General features: G+C 47.2%; 2 protein-coding genes across 2 annotated transcripts in view; both read right to left on the bottom strand.

The window, feature by feature from the left end:
• myo1eb (myosin IEb) overlaps positions 1-15637 on the bottom strand; it is a 23106-nt gene extending 7469 nt beyond the window's left edge. The window contains exons 1-20 of the mRNA XM_046043895.1: positions 15376-15637; positions 12254-12391; positions 11766-11855; positions 10770-10864; positions 9026-9113; positions 8812-8901; positions 8328-8459; positions 8114-8248; positions 7798-7930; positions 6996-7192; positions 6830-6910; positions 5582-5668; positions 5304-5390; positions 4423-4590; positions 2501-2586; positions 2335-2416; positions 998-1203; positions 773-917; positions 322-436; positions 44-213 (exon numbers count right to left, since the gene is read on the bottom strand). Of these exons, the coding sequence (XP_045899851.1) occupies positions 44-213; positions 322-436; positions 773-917; positions 998-1203; positions 2335-2416; positions 2501-2586; positions 4423-4590; positions 5304-5390; positions 5582-5668; positions 6830-6910; positions 6996-7192; positions 7798-7930; positions 8114-8248; positions 8328-8459; positions 8812-8901; positions 9026-9113; positions 10770-10864; positions 11766-11855; positions 12254-12391; positions 15376-15378 (2328 nt within the window). The 5' untranslated portion in view covers positions 15379-15637. The remainder of the gene's footprint in view (positions 1-43; positions 214-321; positions 437-772; positions 918-997; positions 1204-2334; positions 2417-2500; positions 2587-4422; positions 4591-5303; positions 5391-5581; positions 5669-6829; positions 6911-6995; positions 7193-7797; positions 7931-8113; positions 8249-8327; positions 8460-8811; positions 8902-9025; positions 9114-10769; positions 10865-11765; positions 11856-12253; positions 12392-15375) is intronic.
• Positions 15638-17605: 1968 nt separating this feature from the next.
• pi4kb (phosphatidylinositol 4-kinase, catalytic, beta) overlaps positions 17606-20641 on the bottom strand; it is a 15921-nt gene continuing 12885 nt past the window's right edge. The window contains exons 11-12 of the mRNA XM_046044922.1: positions 18354-18474; positions 17606-18236 (exon numbers count right to left, since the gene is read on the bottom strand). Of these exons, the coding sequence (XP_045900878.1) occupies positions 18055-18236; positions 18354-18474 (303 nt within the window). The 3' untranslated portion in view covers positions 17606-18054. The remainder of the gene's footprint in view (positions 18237-18353; positions 18475-20641) is intronic.

Here is a 20641-nt window from a genome sequence, read left to right as displayed (position 1 = left end):
AGACAGACTTTGTGGAAATGTAGTTTCTTTCTGTAGTTTTTACCTTGAATCTTCGGTCAAATTTCACCACGACGTCGGCAAAGTCGATCCTCTCTCGGCGGCCAACAAACTGTCTGATCTCTGGATGGTTGTCCGTCCCGATGTAGTCGCCCACAAAGTTCCTGTTGATGCTGTTTCTGCGGCGCTCCTTCTTGTTCAGCAGGACGTCAGAGGCTGCAAAAAACAGAAAGTCACTTTGTAGAGAGGAAGACATACTGTCCAAGACACAAACACAAGCAAAATGTAGTTCTTCCTTAACCCAATCGTGGAAGACGGTCTTACCTTCCTCCCTCATCTTGACGTACTTGCGGACTGCGATGTGTTTACGCCACGCCTTCTGGATGACCCGAGCGTAACCGTTATACTTCCTCTCCCTCATCTCCTCCAACAAGAAAAGCTGAAGAGAGGAAAAAACATCAGACAAGACACAGACAGACCCTGACAGGCTGAATGGACTGAGGGCTTCTTGGAACTCCACTACCCAGAATGCCACGTCCTTAGAAACAGAACTCAGAATTTTGAAGAAATTCATTTGTGGATTTTGGATCAGTTCAGCAGCTGTAGTGCAGTTTGGCCAGACCAAAGTTCTCTTGAGGTTCTGGTTCACAAACTCTGAGTCTCAGTCTCAGTGTTTCTGATAACAGTTACTGTTAGCAGGAAACTTTACTTTGAAAGTTTCCAGCAGGATAAACCACTTCCTGAGCTGTCCTTCCTGTGTGTGAATATTTCGTACCGACTCTGGAGCTTTGATGAAGACTTTGGTCTTGCCCAGCTGGAATTGGTCCTGGTCCATGTTGACAGAGTTGAGGAGGTGCAGGACTCCCTTTCGCTCCTCGCCCCTCCACTGAGGCCAGGTGTCCTTTGTCAGGATGGCATACCTGCAGCACACAGGCCCGTGTTAGCGTGTTTGAAGCAGCAGGACAGTCTAAGGGATCTTACCCTGTGAGTGACCTCTGACCTCTGCAGGAACTTTTTGAAGACCCGTCTATAGGCGTATCCGGCCCGGCGGACTCTGATGTTCTCTCGGAGTCCTAGGTACTCCACCTGGTGTTTCACCCGGTTCTCCTCCCAGTCCCGGGGACGTTTGGTCTCGTTGGGTTTGATGCAGCGGATGTAGTGCGGGGTGCACTTCATCAGAGTCTGGACCAGACTGTTAGCTTGTACCTAAAAGGGAGGGGTGGGACGGTTTCACCTGCTGGTAGAGTTACCTGGTGTACCGGAGAGCCGGCAGTATTTCAGTCTGTAAATCAGGGCTGAAATAAAGTGCTGTTCAAACCAAAAACAGCCCTCGATGGGATGTTGCAAACCAGCTCAGGCTCTAAATGTTCCTGTTATCTTAAAATTGTACTTAACATTAATAAAAACTCACAGGAAAATTCATTTGTGTGTTGTGACGCCCTGTGGGGTCATGTGTGGATGTGGCCTCTCTCTCTTCCTTGTAGAGGAAGAGCTGATTGTGGTAACTCTGGGCACCTGGGCTAACTGCCCTGTAGGCTGTTTGTAACTCTTCTCATTCTGCTGAGGTCGCTGCTGGGCTGAGGACGGACGGACCTCTCTGTTAACTTGCTACCATCTGTTTCCCTCCACAGGTTTCGCCTCGGTTTCTAGACATGTTGTTGTAGTTGATAGTTATTATTTCTTGCACATTACAACACACATTTTCCATCCATCATCCTGCTCTGACTGAAACCACAATGTTCACTTGTTCACCTTTACTTTGGCACCAGCCTTAATTTGGTTAATTTTGGTTTAATCAACTTCTGCCCTGGTGTGTCTCCCTTTTGTTGTGGCCTTTTGAGCCAGGTCATAACACTGTCTTCATGAAACAGGTGCTGGAAGTTTGTTGACTGTCAGCCGAGCTAACCGATAACATGCTATCTAGCTGGTAACATGCTAGCACAAGCTAGCCTGAAATAAAATGGCTGTCCTGTTAGCAGACACAGTTTCTGTATTTTATTAGACACCATGATAGTGATTATTTAGAAATCTTGCATAGTGTAGGGTGGAATGGCTGATATTTGTATGTATATTTGGGTCTATGACTGATTTAAGTATTTAATGTATTTTGAACTATATTTGTATAAATTGTATTAGTGTTTGTGTCGACCTACCCAGGACTGCAGATGGGACACACATAGCATGGCAGCTTTCTGCCAAGTAAGGTCATGCAGCGCTGACTTAACGTGATGCATGCTTGTTAGAAAGGTTGTCTGACTTTCACCGGCGTTGCAAAACCTCACCATGTCACATGTCACTAAACCCCCCCGGGAGCAAGGCGGCTGCTGTCTCTCTCACCTTGATCTTACTGCTGGCGGTGCTCGGACGCCCTCTCTTCTCGGCCTCCAGGTTCTCAGGGAACAGAGCTTTGATGAACGGACTGACAACAAACACACCACAAACGGGGTCAATGTGAGCTCATTGTGAGGTCATCTCTCACACACACACAAATCTGAGTACTTACAACTCGCTGCTCTGCATCAGCTCAATGATGTCGTTAAACAACACGTCTCTGTTCCTCTCACAGAAACCACTGGCATCATACGACACCTGGACGGACGGGTGGAGATTATAGACAGACGGGTGGAGATTATAGACAGACAGACAGGTGGAGTACATGAACAAACGGGTGGAGTTTATAGACAGACGGACGGGTGGAGTACATGAACAAACGGACAGGTGGAGTACATGAACAAACGGGTGGAGATTATAGACAGACGGGTGGAGATTATAGACAGACGGACAGGTGGAGTACATGAACAAACGGACAGGTGGAGTACATGAACAAACGGACAGGTGGAGTACATGAACAAACGGACAGGTGGAGTTTATAGACAGACGGACGGGTGGAGTACATGAACAAACGGACAGGTGGAGTTTATGAACAGACGGGTGGAGATTATAGACAGAAGGGTGGAGATTATAGGCAAACGGGTGGAGATTATAGACAGACGGACAGGTGGAGTACATGAACAAACGGGTGGAGTTTATAGACAGACGGACGGGTGGAGTACATGAACAAACGGACAGGTGGAGTACATGAACAAACGGGTGGAGATTATAGACAGACGGGTGGAGTACATGAACAAACGGACGGGTGGAGTTTATAGACAGACGGGTGGAGATTATAGACAGACGGGTGGAGATTATAGACAGACGGGTGGAGATTATAGACAGCTGAACAGGTGGAGTTTATGAACAGAAGGGTGGAGATTATAGACAGACGGGTGGAGATTATAGACAGCTGGACAGGTGGAGTTTATGAACAGAAGGGTGGAGATTATAGGCAAACGGGTGGAGATTATAGACAGACGGACAGGTGGAGTACATGAACAAACGGGTGGAGTTTATAGACAGACGGACGGGTGGAGTACATGAACAAACGGACAGGTGGAGTACATGAACAAACGGGTGGAGATTATAGACAGACGGGTGGAGTACATGAACAAACGGACAGGTGGAGTACATGAACAGACGGACAGGTGGAGTACATGAACAAACGGACAGGTGGAGTACATGAACAAACGGGTGGAGTTTATAGACAGACGGACGGGTGGAGTACATGAACAAACGGACAGGTGGAGTTTATGAACAGACGGGTGGAGTTTATAGACAGACGGGTGGAGATTATAGACAGACGGGTGGAGATTATAGACAGACGGGTGGAGATTATAGACAGCTGAACAGGTGGAGTTTATGAACAGAAGGGTGGAGATTATAGACAGACGGGTGGAGATTATAGACAGCTGGACAGGTGGAGTTTATGAACAGAAGGGTGGAGATTATAGGCAAACGGGTGGAGATTATAGACAGACGGACAGGTGGAGTTTATGAACAGAAGGGTGGAGATTATAGACAGACGGGTGGAGATTATAGACAGACGGACAGGTGGAGTACATGAACAAACGGACAGGTGGAGTTTATGAACAGACGGGTGGAGATTATAGACAGACGGACGGGTGGAGATTATAGACAGACGGACGGGTGGAGTTTATAGACAGAAGGGTGGAGATTATAGACAGACGGGTGGAGATTATAGACGGACGGGTGGAGATTATAGACGGACGGGTGGAGATTATAGACAGACGGGTGGAGATTATAGACAGACGGACGGGTGGAGATTATAGACAGACGGACGGGTGGAGATTATAGACAGACGGGTGGAGATTATAGACGGACGGACGGGTGGAGATTATAGACAGACGGACAGGTGGAGTACATGAACAAACGGACAGGTGGAGTTTATGAACAGACGGGTGGAGATTATAGACAGACGGACGGGTGGAGATTATAGACAGACGGACGGGTGGAGATTATAGACAGACGGACGGGTGGAGATTATAGACAGACGGGTGGAGATTATAGACGGACAGGTGTCCTGAGTACCTTCCCAGCATAGTGGTGGATGATGAATCCTTTGTTCCAGCTGCTGAAGTGTTCGTGGGATCCGATCTGTCCCTGAAGCTTCTGCAGCAGCGTCTGATCCGCTCCTTCACCTTTAGCGTGCATAGTGGCGCACACATCGTCCAGGATGCTCATAACCCCCGGAGGATTCTGGGAAACGACCACAGACATGATGTTGACAGGAGTTCCCAGATAAAGGAGCTCTGACTGACCAAAGGCTGAACGATGTGTCTGACTCAGCCAATAAACCCACAGAGGAAGAAGAACGCGGCACATTTCATCAGCTCATTTATGGCAACATTATAAAAAACTAAATAAGAGATTTTATTGTTGCTTTTTGCTGTATTGTAGCTTTTGTTTCACATTTGACTTTGTGTTCATCTTCTTTGTTAGTTATTTAACGGTTTAGTTCAGTTAAAAGGAGAAGCTGAACGCTGCCAGCACCCTCACTCAGCCTGATGTCTTTCAGTTTACCGACTGCTGCATGTCTGATGGGTTTTATATATAGTGTTGGGCAAGTTACTCTGGAACTGTGATAAATTACTCCCTCAACAGGTACAAATATTACTTATCACGTTAGTATACGACCTTCACTACCCCCCCGCTCTGCCCCTTCCTGAAAAGTGACAGCAGCCTGTTCAGCAGTTCATTTTAGAAATGAATCCAGTTTACTGGAAAAATAGTGAACCATAGGAGTCAACAAGCAGCCAGACTGAAACTAGATGATGCAGGACAGTATCGGCCGTGAGGTCTGTGGTGACGCAGTAACGCAGTGTTACTTGGATTAGTAACCAATATTAATCCCGCACACTACTACTTGCTGGGGAAAGTAATAATATTACTGCCCGACACTCCTGACTCACCAGTTTGGACTCGATGAGGTCACAGACCACTTTGTTGTTGAAGTACTCGATGGGGGTCCATTTGATCCCCTCCTGAACATATTCTTCCTGCAGAGACAGAAGGACAGATTCAGACGGACAGGTGAGGCTCAGAGAGAAGAACCTGCAGACAGGAAGTACAGACCATCAACAACGACAGGAAAAAACAACCAGAGTAGGGTCTCAGAAATAACCGAATTAAAAGAAAGACTAGAAGGTGAAACTTGGTGATGTCATGGCGTGATGTCATGGCGTGTCACCTGTTCTGCCTTCAGCGTGAGCTCAATGAAAATCTGCTGCAGCTTCTCGTTGACAAAGTTGATGCAGAACTGCTCGAAGCCGTTTCGCTGGAAAAAACAGAAACAGAAGAATCAATCGACCGACCGACACTGATCAATCTGCAATAAGGCCTCCCTGATGGAACTGCATGATGGGTAATTATCTGCCTGTATTTCTCAGCATTGAGGAGACCGTTCATTCTAACCAAATCCCAAACCTGCAGGAGTCTGCATGCTTTATGCTGCCTGCAGACTCTCGTTCTTATTCTGCTCTCCAGCCCTTAAGAGAACAACCTGCTGCCAGAACTTTCACGCTGACTCATCAGTTCAGAACTCCTGCTCCCAGTTCCCGTGTTTCCTGCACAGTTGAGTCTCAGCCTTGTTTCGATGTCGGAGGCTTTTTGGCTGCAAGTCTTCCATGAAGGCCACTTCTGATTTCTCCGGACACTAGATGGTTTACCAGAGTCCCCCTGTTTCCTGATGGTTTACCAGAGTCCAGGAAGGTGGAGGAGAGCAAGGTCTCTAACATCCACCAGCTCCGTGATGTCGTCATGGAGGAGTGGAAGAGGACTCCAGAGGCAACCTGTGAAGCTCTGGTGAACTCCAGGCCCAAGAGGATTAAGGCAGCGCTGGAAAATAATGGGGGCCCCACAAAATATTGACACTTTGGGCCCAATGTGGACATTTTCACTTAGGCGTGTCCTCACTTTTGTTGCCAGAGGTTTAGACATTAACGGCTGTGTGATTTATTGAGTTATTTTGAGGGGACAGCAGATTTACACTGTTCTACAAGCTGCACGCTCGCTACTTTACGCTGTTCTACAAGCTGCACGCTCGCTACTTTACGCTGTTCTACAAGCTGCACGCTCGCTACTTTACGCTGTTCTACAAGCTGCACGCTCGCTACTTTACGCTGTTCTACAAGCAGCACGCTCGCTACTTTACGCTGTTCTACAAGCAGCACGCTCGCTACTTTACGCTGTTCTACAAGCTTGAACTGTCTGTGCCTCCCACCTGTTCAGGTGTAGCTTCAGTGTCTCACACAGTGTGGGAACTTTGAGTTCTGACTAGCTGGTATTTGTGCATCCTGTGCTTGTAGTTCTGTCTTTATGAGGTAAATTACAGGCTGTACTAAAACGTGGTTCAGATGTGTTATTAGGGATTAGGATCTGGTTTCTGTTCATGGTTAGAGATGTACTGTGTCAGTGAGGGTCCTGTGTGTATTTATACCTGGAAGATCTCGAAGCCGTAGATGTCGAGGACGCCAATGTTGAGCTCCTCTTGGTCCTTCTGCATGGCTTTATTAACACACTGTCACACACAGAACAGAATCAGTACAGAACCACCTGAAGCCAGAGATCAAATGAAGGCGTGTGGGGTGCAGATGTGGACTGACGTCAACGAGGAAGTCGAAGAGTCGGGTGTACAGAGCTTTGGACAGGGCGTCTCTGGAGAAACAGGCCTGCTCCGTGTTCAGGGTGACGGAGATGGACTCGGTTTTCCCGCCCCACTTACTGTCCATAATCCTACTGGTCAGTTTACTGCAGAGGCCGTCCTGAGAGATCCCCAACAGGAAGGACGGGAACGCCAGGACTGACAGGAAGACAAGGACAGTTTCACCAACAGTGACAATAGGATCAGGACCCACAAGGATCACCCAAAGCTTCAGTCTGTTTAGTTAGCTCTTTCTGTACCTTTGCTGAGCTGTGGCGGAGGGATACGTCTGTACCTTTGCGGAGTCCTACGTCACGTCTGTACCTTTTCTGCGCTGTGGCGGAGGGATACGTCTGTACCTTTGCGGAGTCCTACGTCACGTCTGTACCTTTTCTGCGCTGTGGCGGAGGGATACGTCTGTACCTTTGCTTAGTCATACGTCACGTCTGTACCTTTTCTGCGCTGTGGCGGAGGGATACGTCTGTACCTTTACTGCGCTGTGGCGGAGGGATACGTCTGTACCTTTACTGAGCTGTGGCGGAGGGATACGTCTGTACCTTTACTGAGCTGTGGCGGAGGGATACGTCTGTACCTTTACTGAGCTGTGGCGGAGGGATACGTCTGTACCTTTGCGGAGCAACTCCTACTAACTTCCTGTCATTTTTAGAACACCTGCATGAACCTGAACTTCTTCACCACATCATTACCCTGTGTGTTGTAGTGTGTAGTATTTGTAGTGTGTACTGAGTACTGTAGTATCTTACAGTCCTGGCTTTCGACCACAGCGTAGTTGTTTTCCTCTCTGAAGCTGATGTTTCCCAGATGAAGAATTCCTGCAACCAGCTGAAGAACTGAATCCTGATCCTCCACCGAGAGACCCACTACTGACATCGCCCCCTGAGAGACAGACAGGTAGAGACAGCTGCTGACAAGACAGGTAGAGACAGCTGCTGACAAGACAGCTGCAGGCAGACAGACAGACAGGTGCAGACAGACAGACAGGTGCAGACAGACAGACAGGTGCAGACAGACAGACAGACAGACAGGTGCAGACAGACAGACAGACAGACAGACACAGACCATGGTATCAGAGAACTCCTTCTTGTCGTTCATGTCCTCCACAGTGTAAGTTCCTGATTGGTTGAGGTAGTAATAGTAGTCGGGGGTCGTGACCCCGAGGTTCTCCCTCTGCTCTGCAGTCGCCCCCCCCAACAGCTGAGGACAGAGGTCAAAGGTCACAGAGGTCAGGTGCGTTTATTACCTGTAGTATAATTGGCAGTATATTTTGCAGTACCTGGTAGTAGATGTGGAAGCTTCTCTCTCCAGGATTCTGTGAAACGACTCGACTCTTCTCCAACAGGAAGTTGGAGATTTTCCCTCCATCAGGAGCGCCTCCTCGACTGAACTGGATCTCGAAGTATTTACCCTGACAGGAGGAGCACAGTGTGTACATGTAGTACTATAGCGTAATGTTTAAAGGAAATCTTTAAAGCGAGCTTTCTGATGCAGATATTTAAACTTCAGGGGGAACATGCAGTCCTCGGGTTCTATTTGGTTCTTCAGGACTACTTTCAGAGTAAAGAGAGCATCTTCAGGGACTGTCAGCAAAGCAAGAAGGTATTTTAAACTGCAGAGCCTGTTCCAGCTTATAGTTCTGTAGGGAAACCTCAGAATCATGGCTACTCTGTAAGCCAGGTCTGTCAGAACCAGGACGTCGGGTCAGTCTGTGAAACAAGAATTCTCAGGTGATCCACTTTAGAAAGTATATTTATACTCACAAATCTGCTGGAGTTGTTGTTGCGGACGGTCTTGGCATTTCCGAAAGCCTCCAGCAGCGGGTTGGACTGCAGGATGATGTCTTTAACATGCTGCGCACAAACACACCAGCATCAGCAGCAGTAACAACGGTAACAGTGAAGTACTGATCCAAATATTTCATTCTGACTCGGATTCCAACACCTAAAGTACCTCTGTGGTCCTCTGTGTACTGACCTGGACTTTGTCTCCACCTCCGGACACTTTGGACACGTAGCTCATGATGTATTTGGCAGCGACTGTTTTTCCAGCTCCGCTCTCACCGCTGACCGACAGGAAACAGATTATTACGACTTTATAAAGTTAAAAACCTGTTCACCTGTCGTCCTCTACGAGCTCGTCAGTATTAAACGTTTGAGTGTCTTTGAGTCAACAAACAACTTCTTCCTGAGAATGACTGATCTGTTCGTGTGTTGGTTTATTTAAAAGGGACAGTGCACATTAAGTTACAGATACAGGCTGTTGCCGCGTTCCATTTACCTCGGAAGTCGGAGGTCGGAGCTGGGAATGATGTCACACCCGAGTTTACGGCGTTCCAGTTAACAAGTCGGAAAACCTGACCAGCTGTTGTTTACAACTAGCCAGGTTAGCTATTGATACGCCGGTTGATTAAAAAAACGCATTGTGTGGTATTTACTCACACTAAAGACTGTAGCAACACGTCCGCAGACAGCTGCTTGACAGCACTTTGTGTACAAACATTTATGAGTACACAGACGTGCTAATCTCTAACTGTTGATACCCCGGCAGCCATCTTGGATCACGAAGTCGGGGTAGTGCGGTTCTCCCGACTTCCCGAGTCGGAAATCCGACTTCAGGGGGCGTTCCAGTTGAAAGTTCCAACTGGGAACTCGGAAATTCCGACTTCCCATGTCAAATGGAATGCACCATGTGTCTCAACTCACCCGTAGCCCACTCAGTGTATCCCAGAATGCATTTTGGAAAGCAGTGTACAACCGACGGTCACTAATCAAGTCGTATATACCATCATGCATTGCACTGATAGAAAAAACTGATTGTCCGAAGGCACTGATGTAATTAAGAGTGCCAAAATAAAGATCGGAGTGGTGTCCGAAAGTGTTGTTTTAATAATGCGAGGAGCTCACTGTGTAGTGCTCTACATACAGCTCCCTACGGGGGGGTGGCGAGGAGCGGATGAGCGGGGATTTCGGACACAGCGATTGTTTATAAGCGAGACGCGCAGCGATGAAATGAACCAACTGAAACGTTAACAGACGAGTTGTCAGTTTTTCCTCTGAGCTCTCTGAAGTGGGCGGGGCTCAGGTTTGAGATCAGACGCCTGTACTGCGAAGTTCACCTTCTCCAACGATCAATCAGGCTCAGCAGTCACATGACGCTGGTTATCAATAATTCAGCCAAGAGCGCGTTCACGTCACAGACGGCCAATCACAGACGAGGACAGTCTGCTGGCAGCAGATTTTACAAACTAATCTGAGACAAACAGGAAGAAGGTGAACTCATCATCCAGCTGCAGGAAGACAGCTGATAACTGCATCATCAGGGCGCCAGAAGCTCCGCCTGCTTCTCAGAGCGGCGAGCAGCTTCCTGTCAGTAGAACCAGTACCAGGCTTCAGAGCTCCAGTCTCTGTAGGACCAAATCTCTGCACCACCCACAGCAAACAGGAAGTAGAAAACTGTCTACGGGATCTCCTACAGATGCTGATGTCATCTTCCAAGAGAGCTGATTGGTCAGTAGGCGGGGCTCTGGAACAGGTTAGCCACTCAGCACTCAGAAGTGAACCGCCCTTGTGGGTCTGAAACCCTGAAGTTACCTGCTGACCTCACTTCCTGCTTGTCCGGCCTCTGATAATAATTCATATCTACAGGTGTTTGATTATTTACGAATGTTTAATCTTGTAGAGAAACACTGAAGACCGAAGCAAGACAAAGCCCCGCCTACCTGATGATGACACACTGGTTCTCGTTGTCAATCATCATGTTTCTGTACATGGTGTCGGCCAGCGCGTAGATGTGGGGGGGGTTCTCGTACTGAGCCTGGGGGGAGAAGAGGGGAAACATATCAATACATTACATACGTGTTACGATGCAGTCTGCATTATCTGTAATTCCTAAGTCTTATCATTTCAACAGTTGAAGTTGTAACTGTTTCTTAGCGAATCGCTCCTTCCCTCCTGCTCACGTTGACTGAGTGAAGTGTAATCTGGGTTCAGTAGAGCAGGAGGCTCTACATGTTACACTGTTGGGGAGTTTGTGGGTCTCTGTAAATAATATTAAACAGAGACGGTCTACACCGGCTCCATTTTAACATTTACCTGGGCAGGTAAAACTCCTGAATTCCAGAGTGAAAACAAACATCATGCTTGTTGTAGAAAGACTCCCAAAAGACTTACAATAAACTCTGTATTGATGTCAAAATGTGTATCTACAATAACTAATCCTCAGTTTCACTGCTCTCGCCTGAGCACCAGTGTTGGCTGACAAATTAAATAGTGGTAATGAAATGAGAGGGTGGGCTCTCAGCTAGCTAACATCACCCAGCTCATTTTCAGTAAAAGAAATGCTCTGAAGGTGGGAAAGTGAAGTGTATTAAAGAAGCTAGGCAGCTAACTGCTGACATTAACCTGCATTAGTGTGGTGGACTGAACGGATCAGCTGCCTGCGAGCGATGCGGGCAGACAGACGGTCAAACTAACATCAAGGTTAGGAAATGGTACAGTCCTTTTTTAATATTTAATTTTAATATTAACATTCTTGAATATAAGGCAAGAGTACAGGAAATATATTGTAATATTTACAGTGACAGGTAAGAAAGACCCCTGAACTGTTGCCTCTTCTGGGGGGTCCAAGCCCCCAATCCCCCCAATAATTCGAACCAGGGTTAGGGTCAGGTTACTTTAGATTAAGGTCATCCAGTGAATGCGAGTGTGTGTCTCACCGCTCCCTGGTAGAGCTCCACCTCTCTGTCAGTGAAATATGGAAGCTGTTTGAAAGGATTCACAGAGATCAGAACGGACCCGATGTAGGTCTGAAAAGGAAGAACCAGGTCAAGGACCACAACTAGAACCACCAGCACCACCAGGTCCAGAACTCTGAGCTGCTGCAGCTCCTCATGAGCCCTTTAGTCTCCCTGAGCTCTCAGTAACGACTAACTGGATCCACTGAATCAGGTCGAACAGTAAAAACTGAAACTGCTGCCAGGAAACACCTGCAGCCCTGGCCAATCAGGAGCAACAGTCTGTGGAAACAGGAAGTCACAGTAACAACAGCACCACCTACAGTCAGTGGGTGTAAATATTTATAACGAGTTTGTACAAAGGAGTACTTTTACTTTAACTAAACTTTGATGCTAATACTTTTACTTAAACATTTTTAATGCAGTATATAAAACTTCTGAATACTTTCTCTAGTACTGTATAAGGATACAAAGATGAAGTCGTCCATGAATCTCTTCTTCAGGTTGTCTGTGATGGCGTCCTCGTTGATCTTGGACAGCAGCACCATGTCGTCCACCCCGCTCACCTTCACGTTCTGAGCCTGCCAATGGTATCGCTCTTTACTACCCTGAGGGGGCAGGGCATAAAGACAGAGAGGGTCAGGACTGGTTCATCACCTCTGAATGTAGCTCACCTGGAGTCATGACTGTGACCATAGTAACACGTCAGCCAATCACATGATCAGCACTCAGCTTTAATTTCAAAATAAGAGCGTTCTGTTTTTTCAAAGATGAACTTGTGATGGAAATAATAATAATAATAATATTTATTTGTAATAAATCACCTGGATAAGAATGAACAGGACTTTTTCAGCCTAAAAACAATTTGTTAGTCTGGATTAGTTAAACCACGTCTGAAGACCAGGTCCCTGAAGACAACAAGAACTGATTGTGACTGTGCTTTAACCTATATGCAGATGATGCAGTCATTTCTTTCTGTGTAATAAAAACAAAACTCTGTCTTTAATTCCTTCCTTAACTGTTTTCTTCCTTTTTACTCCAGAATCAACAAAAGCTCACTAATGAACTTTCAGATCTTCTTGGTGTAGAAACAGTTTCTTGCCATGTTATATCCCTCGTGTTTACATCTGAAACATTTACTTTTGTTTTGTTTTTTGATACAGACTGGAAGAACCAGATCTCAGCTCTGTACCTGGTTTCTGTCCTCCACATTTAAACACCTGATTTATTATTGCTTAAAGTATAAATTTATACCAGATCAGTTTGTGGAGGCGTACAGGTCCTGAGGGATGGTAGATTGCACCCTGCCCTTGTCCCTGGCAGCAGCGTACCAGATGGTGATGGCGGTGTAGAAGTCCACTATAACTGACTTTAGCTGGTTGAACTTCTGCAGCCGTAGCATGAAGTACATCCTCTGCTGGACCTTCTTGGTGAGGGAGGTGATGTTCAAGTCCTGAGAGATAATGGTGCCCAGGAAGTAGAAGGACTCCACAGTGCTGACTAGAGACTGGTTCAGGGTGGATGGTGAGACAGAGTCCGGCCCAACTGCTTGGCGAGAGTTCTGCCTCCTGAACAGTTGAGGCCCCTCCCGAGAATGGAGACAGACTCTGGGGTGGGGAGTTGTTGAAGGCTTCTGGACCCTGCCGAGGTTGGGGAGGTGGACTGCTGCTGATCAATGGAGTCACGGGGGATGGAGTCAGGTCTGTCCCATTGTCATTCAAAGCAACAGTAGAACTGGTTCAGCACGTTGGCCAGGTGAGAGTCATTAATGGGGTGGGAGGCTTTGGGTTTGTAGTTGGTGGTCTGTCTGAGCCCCTCCAGACAGAAGCAGAGTCGATGGCCGGGTACAGCCGTTCAGCTGGACTCTTGGTCTGGTCTCCACTTCTAAACACCGGCCCCTCCTCCATCCTTAGCTGTGAACCGGGATCTGTCTTAGCGAACCAGAGTCTGTGGTGAACCGGGGTCTGTCCTCACAGAAGCTGATGTAGGACGTCACAGCCACGTCTCAGTCCAAACCCGCCTGAAGGTCCTCTAAAGCCTCACTGCAGGTTTACAGAGTTTCTGCCTGCAGGAATCATGTGGACCATCGCGTGTCCCAGCGGGGGGACGGCGTGATAGTCTCTGCTTATTGTGGTGCAGCTGTGATCCAGAATCCTCTCTGGTCGGACATTTTACGGTCTCTGTTTTTCCCCACTGGTTTGTTGCACAGTGAGAGAAAGTTGGAGAGAAATATTCCCAGCAGCGGTGTACGGAGTCCACGCCGGCGGAGACGCACGAGCGCCGCGGCACGTTTCCCGCTCCTCAGGCGCTTTGCTGCATGAACAAATAGTTCCACTGACGACGTGAGAAAAGTGGGAATTAAATTTGTTTCGTTGAACTCAAAACGCAGCGCAGAGGCCATCTTCATGACAATAATTACAATCCAAAAAAATATGCAAATAAATACTTTTAGTATTTTACTTTTAGGGTATTTTGATGCTAATACTTTAATACCTAAGTAATTTTGAACAGAGTATTTCTCCACACACACACACACACACAGCGCTGCGTGTCGAGGCGTCGCTCCTAAACAAGATCCCACAGGACTGAGGAATGCTGGGAATTCAGGAGGGAGATCAGATCAGACCAGTCAGCTGTTTGTGTGTGTGTGTTTATAAATAAACGACAGGATGAAACATTCTGAGCTGCAACAAGTCGTCAATAAATCACTTCGTCTCCTGAACGATTCGTCGATCACTCGATCATCAGCTGCAGCTTTAACGCAGATCTCTTTGTTTAGGGCCCCTGTTGATGCCCCACCTAGAAAACACACCTCTGCTCCCTGTGCAGTGTTCATGTACTGTCAGTCCTGCAGAGTACTACTCTAGTACTATTGTAGTACTTTATTACACTGTGAACAAACTAATGATTCAGATTTGAAAATGTCTCTTTAAGAGGCCACAGAGTTTAGTTTAGTACATTTGTGTGGCCCCTCAGGAGCCCCGGGGGCCATAATCTGGCCTTCACACTGAACATCACCATAAAGTAAATCATCATGATCTAAACAGACAGAACGTTCTGCAGGAACCTCGCTGTCACTGAGGGTTTCCATGGTAGCTATACATCTGAATTATTTGTTTTTTCTTAATTTAATTGTAATTTGTTTATTTATTTGTTTGTATATTTTGACTTTAACACGTTTCTTATCTTTTTTATTTCTGTTTTTGTCTTTTTGATTAATTTAATTCACTTTGTTTCCTTTTGGTATTTAGAGATTTCTTAGATTTAATTCACTGATTGATTCCGTTTTCCAAAGTGCTGATTGATTATTAATCCCTGATTATTGATGAGTGATCACGGATGATTATTAAGGATTTCTGAAGTTCTCTTTGACTTTGTTTCTTTGAAAAAGTCAAAAACAAACTTCAGGAAGTTTCAGTTAAAAACAAACAGAGATCTGATCAGAGATCTGTTCCTGCGGGAGTTTCACAGTAAACCAGAACCCTGCGGGACCACGACCTGGCCCGATCCAGCACCGGGACCGGAGTGTGCTTCTCTGCTGTCTTAAAGTTCTGACCCGTTCTGGAGATTTGGAGTACTAAGAGAAACTCACCATGTCTGCGGCTCCTGTCTCACTTCCTGCTTCAGTAAATGTTGAGAAATCTTCAGGGAGTCTCAGGTGGATCCGGGATACAGGTGGACTCGGACTAAACCCGGATCGGCTCAGTCCGGATCAGGTGGGTTCGGCTCGGTGACTCAGACGGACTGTGTGGGTCGGACCAACATTTTCTTCCCGCTCCGGTTTCTGTCAGTTTTTCTTCCTTCAGTCTCTCAACTCTCTGCAGGTGTGGGCAGGTAAAGCCCCGCCTCCTCCCCCGCCCTGCGGAACTCTGGGTAATGTAGTGCTGACACGGAGCAGCTGGAGCTCTGCTGCTCCCGCGTGTCCACCATCAGGATCACGCGCTCTCAGCTGGACAGGAAGTGATCAATTATTGATCTTTATTTTATGGATTTTTACTTTGAACAGCTCTTTATTTTATCTGTAAGTTTCCATCAGCTGCCTGATTAATAAAGTTCCATCGATTATCGACAGTTTGTGTTTTAAAGGACTAAAACTAAATATTTATTTACAGGTTGAAGTGAGTGTGTAAACTAAATATTACCTGTCAGGTAACTTGATTGAGGAACCAGGATCAGAAACACAAACTGATCTGGTTTCTCCAGGACTCAGTTTCCTCAGTTTCAGCCGTCTTCCTGTCCTGCTGTTTGATGATTTATTCCTTTTAAATACATATTTAATGATTATATTGGATTTAAAAATATTTCCATATTAATGTTTGGATTGACATCACAGGACCACACCTGAACCCCCACCTGGCTCACTGTGCCTCGCTGTGTATCGTGACAGTAACGTGCGGTTTGGACAGAGAACCTGACAGAACCTGTTCCTGCAGAGGAACTTCTTCTACGTTAACACAGAAACACATCAAACTTTATAGAAGCTGAAATGAAGCAGCTCTGCAGGAGGACAGAGACGTTTAACAGGACAGATTCACGTTAAAGTACACGGCTCATGGGCGGTCAGGCACCATCCTATATGAAAGAACTCCTCACACCTTGCTGCCCCACCACAGCGCCGCGCTCCCAGAATGCACGGCTGCTGCTGGTGCCGGGGGTCAGGAGTCAGGCCCCAGCCTGGGTTCAGGAAGCAACCAAACATTTCCATTTTGAAGAGTAGGCGTGAAACTTCTCTCTTCAGTAAAGCTTTTAGTCAGGCCTGCAGTATTTGATGAATTTTCATTAAATATTAAATGATTTATTTCTTATTAATTTTTAATGCATCTTGTTCTGTGTGCTCGGCTTAGAGAAGAGTACCGGGGCCACGCAGCTGGTGGGTACACAGACCAGTACTTCACCATTATGATGGTATTTACCGTTTGTCACACCACATGGCGGCGCTGTCTCGCTGTGCTGAAACAGTTTTTGCTTCGTATGACCAACCATATTTAGATGACCCCAAACTAAACGAGTTGGTTGGTATCACTTCCTGTTTCTCCGTCATTGGTAACCACACGTTTGTAGGCGTGGCCTGATGACATTTAATAGTCCTACCTGCAGGGGGCGCTACAGTAACACCAGAACACGAGGTCTCTTTCACCCAATGACACCAGGGGCGAGTTCAATCCCAAACGTTTTGCAACGTTGTGTCGGCGCTGAACTCGCCCCTGGTGCACGGCTACAACATGAAGCAGCAGCACCTGGGGGCCAGCAAATACTTCGTGTTGGTCAGAGAACCCTCCCGCTACTGAATCCATGCCTTAATATGTTGAGCACACCTGCACGGGGCCCCTGAGGACCAGGTAGGACGACTTCAGCACCTGTAGGACGCACTTTATGTGGAAACTGGATGATGAGAGAGCAGCAGAGACTCAGTCGTACAGAAGAAGAAAAAGAATACGCAGCATGAAAAATAAAGACTTCGTAACAAATCTGTGAAACACCAACAGGATCAGACCGGCCGCTGGGTTCTGTAGTCCTGATCAGACCGGCCGCTGGGTTCTGTAGTCCTTCATGTTGTTTTCCCACATGAACCTCTAAATGTTGGAAGAAACGCTGAAGCCTTAAAGGTTTGAAACATCTAAAAATAATCTTATGAGTATGATGTGTTTTAAGACCCTGAGAACCTGACGGTACTTCAGAGGAACCAGACCAGCTCAGTAACAGAACCAAACAGGACTTTCCTCTGAGCGCAGTTTTCACTCCAGCAGTACAACACTAGTTCTACTCTGCTGATCAGTTTAAACGTCGGAGATAAAGACACATGAACCACATGAAGCTGGACCTGCAGGTGGACACTGGTTAGTTTAATGGGTCAGAGGACAAACTGGTTCCAGTCAGTTAGTTAAAACATGAGAAGCTCCGGAGTGGTCCTTCAGTCCGCGGCTCCAGCTTCTGGACGCCGACTCGTTTCCTTCGGGTTCTACCTGTAAAAACTGTCCACCTGTTCACATGTCAAACTAAAACTGGGCTGCTCCTCTGATTGGCCAAGAGTCCGGCTGAGCAGCCAATCAGGGACATCTGCCCAAATATGGAAAAACAAGAAAAAGAGCTGGAACCAAATGAGACAAAGAAAGTTCTTTCAACAAAAAGACCACGAGAGACAGACGGAGAGGAGGACAGAGGAGGCTCATCGTCTCTGCCGCCGACTTCTGAGAGCAGGAGGATCATCAGTCTCCATTCACACACACACACACACACACACGCACACACACGCACACACGCCGCCGCCGGGTCACATGATGCCGTTGGTGAAGTACTGGAAGCCGTCGTACAGTTTGGTGGTGAGAGACCTCATGGACCCGTCCACCAGCTGGTCCACCAGCAGCTGCAGCTGTTCCTCCGTCAGACTCATGTGGAACCGCTCCTTCAGGCCCCGCATGGTGCTGGACCCGTGGAAGCAGGGCAGCTGGGTACCTGGGGGGGGGGGGGGGGGGGGGGGGGGGGGGGGGGGGGGGCAGTACGGTCATGGTAACGCCTGTGTGTGTGTGTGTGTGTGTGTGTGTGTGTGTGTGTGTGTGTGTGCGTCCTCACCTTGCTGCATGATCTCCACTATCTGCAGGACCCGGTCCATGTGTTTCCTGGCTGCGATCAGACCCTGAAGCATCAACATCTTATAGTAGTTAAACATGTCGCCGTCTGGACCGCCCATCACCTGAGAACCACACACACACTTTCAGTAAATATATTTTTATTCTCACACAAGTCCTGTTGAAAAAACCTTCATGTTCCACCAGAACCATGTACTCGCAGCAGCATACACGGCGCTGTTTTACGCAGATGAACAGCGAGTTATTAACCTAAATGTAAAATCATTAATGAGCGGCCACACGGTGGTGCTAACATGACAATGATATCACTGCTGGGAAAATATATCATCCAACAAAAGAAGTTATCGTGACAGGCCAACCTCTGTGGCCACGAGAACCTCCTAAAGAAACAAGAACCTCCTCAATGACCACTAGAAACCAACAGGAACACTAGAAAGTCATTGATGGCTGCTAGAACTTCCTACAGGAAAACTAGAACCTCCTACATGAATTCAATTTTATTTATATAGCGCCAAATCACAACAACAGTTATCTCACAGCGCATGAACACTAGAAAGTCATTGATGGCTGCTAGAACTTCCTACAGGAACACGAGAACGTCCTCGATGGCCGCTACAACCTCCTACATGAACACTAGAAAGTCACTGATGGCCGCTAGAACTTCCTCGATGGCCACTAGAACCTCCTACAGGAACACTAGAACCTCCTCGATGACCAGTACAACCTCCTACATGAACACTAGAAAGTCACTGATGGCCGCTAGAACTTCCTAAATGACCACTAGAACCTCCTACAGGAACACTAGAACCTCTTCAGTTGCCACTAGAACTTCCTATAGGAACACGAGAACCTTCAGATGAACTCACATCAACAAACTCTGTGGTAAGTTTGAAGGCCGATGTTTCGAAGCCGAGGTTCTTGGGAGAACTGGACAGGATGAAGCCGAAGTCAATGTGGATGATGTGACCCTCAGCATCCAATAGGATGTTCCCGTTGTGCCTGAAAGGACAGAAGTTCACAACATGAGAGGGCTAACAGGAACGGTGTGTGAGCAGGCGGAGCTGAGACCACGTGATGTCATCCTCTCACCTGTCTTTGACCTGCAGCAGGTAACAGATGAGGCTGTACCCGGCGCAGCTCTGGACGAAGTTCCGCTGAGCAGACAGGAAGGCCTCGGTGGTCGGAGCACCGTGCTCCTGCAGGAAGTAGTCCAGCAGAGACAGCTGGCTCTGCTTCTTCACCTGATGGAGGGACACGGCGTTCATCACGGGCTCAATCATCCCGCTGTCCGATGACAGCACAAGGATCTTATAGGGCTTTATCCAGAGGGGGACGCGCTCCTGCTCCCAGATAGACTGCAGGGGGGGACAAGGATTTTACATGAAGAACACCTGATCCATTTAGCTGTATTTGATCTCAATGTTGTCTTTTCAGCAGTAACTCTGTGCTGAGACAGGAGTCACACCTGAACTCAACTTGCTCTACAGTCTCAGCTGCTTCACCTTTCTTACCCTTTTTCATATTGCAACAGTCACCAGGAGGTAACACTGAGGTGTAGCCTCTGTTGTTCACTTTTTCTCAACAGTCACTTCCAGTTCTACTTTTATTTCCTTTGAATTGAAGCTTTGCAACGAGAAGCCGGAGGAGGAAGGACTAGGAGGAGGGAAAGGGAGAAACATGAGGAAGGAGAAAAAAGAGCAGTGAAGGAGGGATTTGAGATGAGGAGGTGGAAGTGAGGAGGAAGAAGAACAGAAGGAAAATGGATACACAGAAGAAGAAAAAGAGCAGGATTATGATGACGACGAGGAGGGTGGAGATAAGTAGAGGAAGAGAAGAAGAGAGGAGAAGTTTGAAGGAAGAGGAAGATGGGGAAGAGGAGAAAGGGTAAAAGAGCGCAGAGCTGAGTTTTCTGCGTTCCATTGGTCAGTAGTTCTCAGTCAGTAGTGATGTCACAGGGTTACCTTGAGCTGCTGCAGCACCTGGAAGGCGAGCAGCTCCTGTCTCAGGTCGTCTCCACATTTAACGATAACAGACAGCAGCCTCCAGTTAGGAAGGTGACCATAAGGAGATCCTTCTCTGATCCTCCTACAGGTAAACACAGAGCAGTCAGAAATCCACCGTCGGAAATATACTGTCTGAAATATACAGTCAGTAATACACCATCAAAAATATACCGTCAGTAATACACCGTTGGAAATATAGAGTCAAAAATACACCGTCGGAAATATACTGTCTGAAATATACAGTCAGTAATACACCGTCAGTAATACA

The sequence above is a fragment of the Micropterus dolomieu genome, linkage group LG03, assembly GCF_021292245.1.
Source record: "Micropterus dolomieu isolate WLL.071019.BEF.003 ecotype Adirondacks linkage group LG03, ASM2129224v1, whole genome shotgun sequence".
In the NCBI taxonomy this organism is placed as follows: Eukaryota; Metazoa; Chordata; class Actinopteri; order Centrarchiformes; family Centrarchidae; genus Micropterus; species Micropterus dolomieu.
The sequence above is the reverse complement of the archived record's forward strand: the minus strand, read 5'-3'. Positions and strand labels throughout refer to the sequence as shown.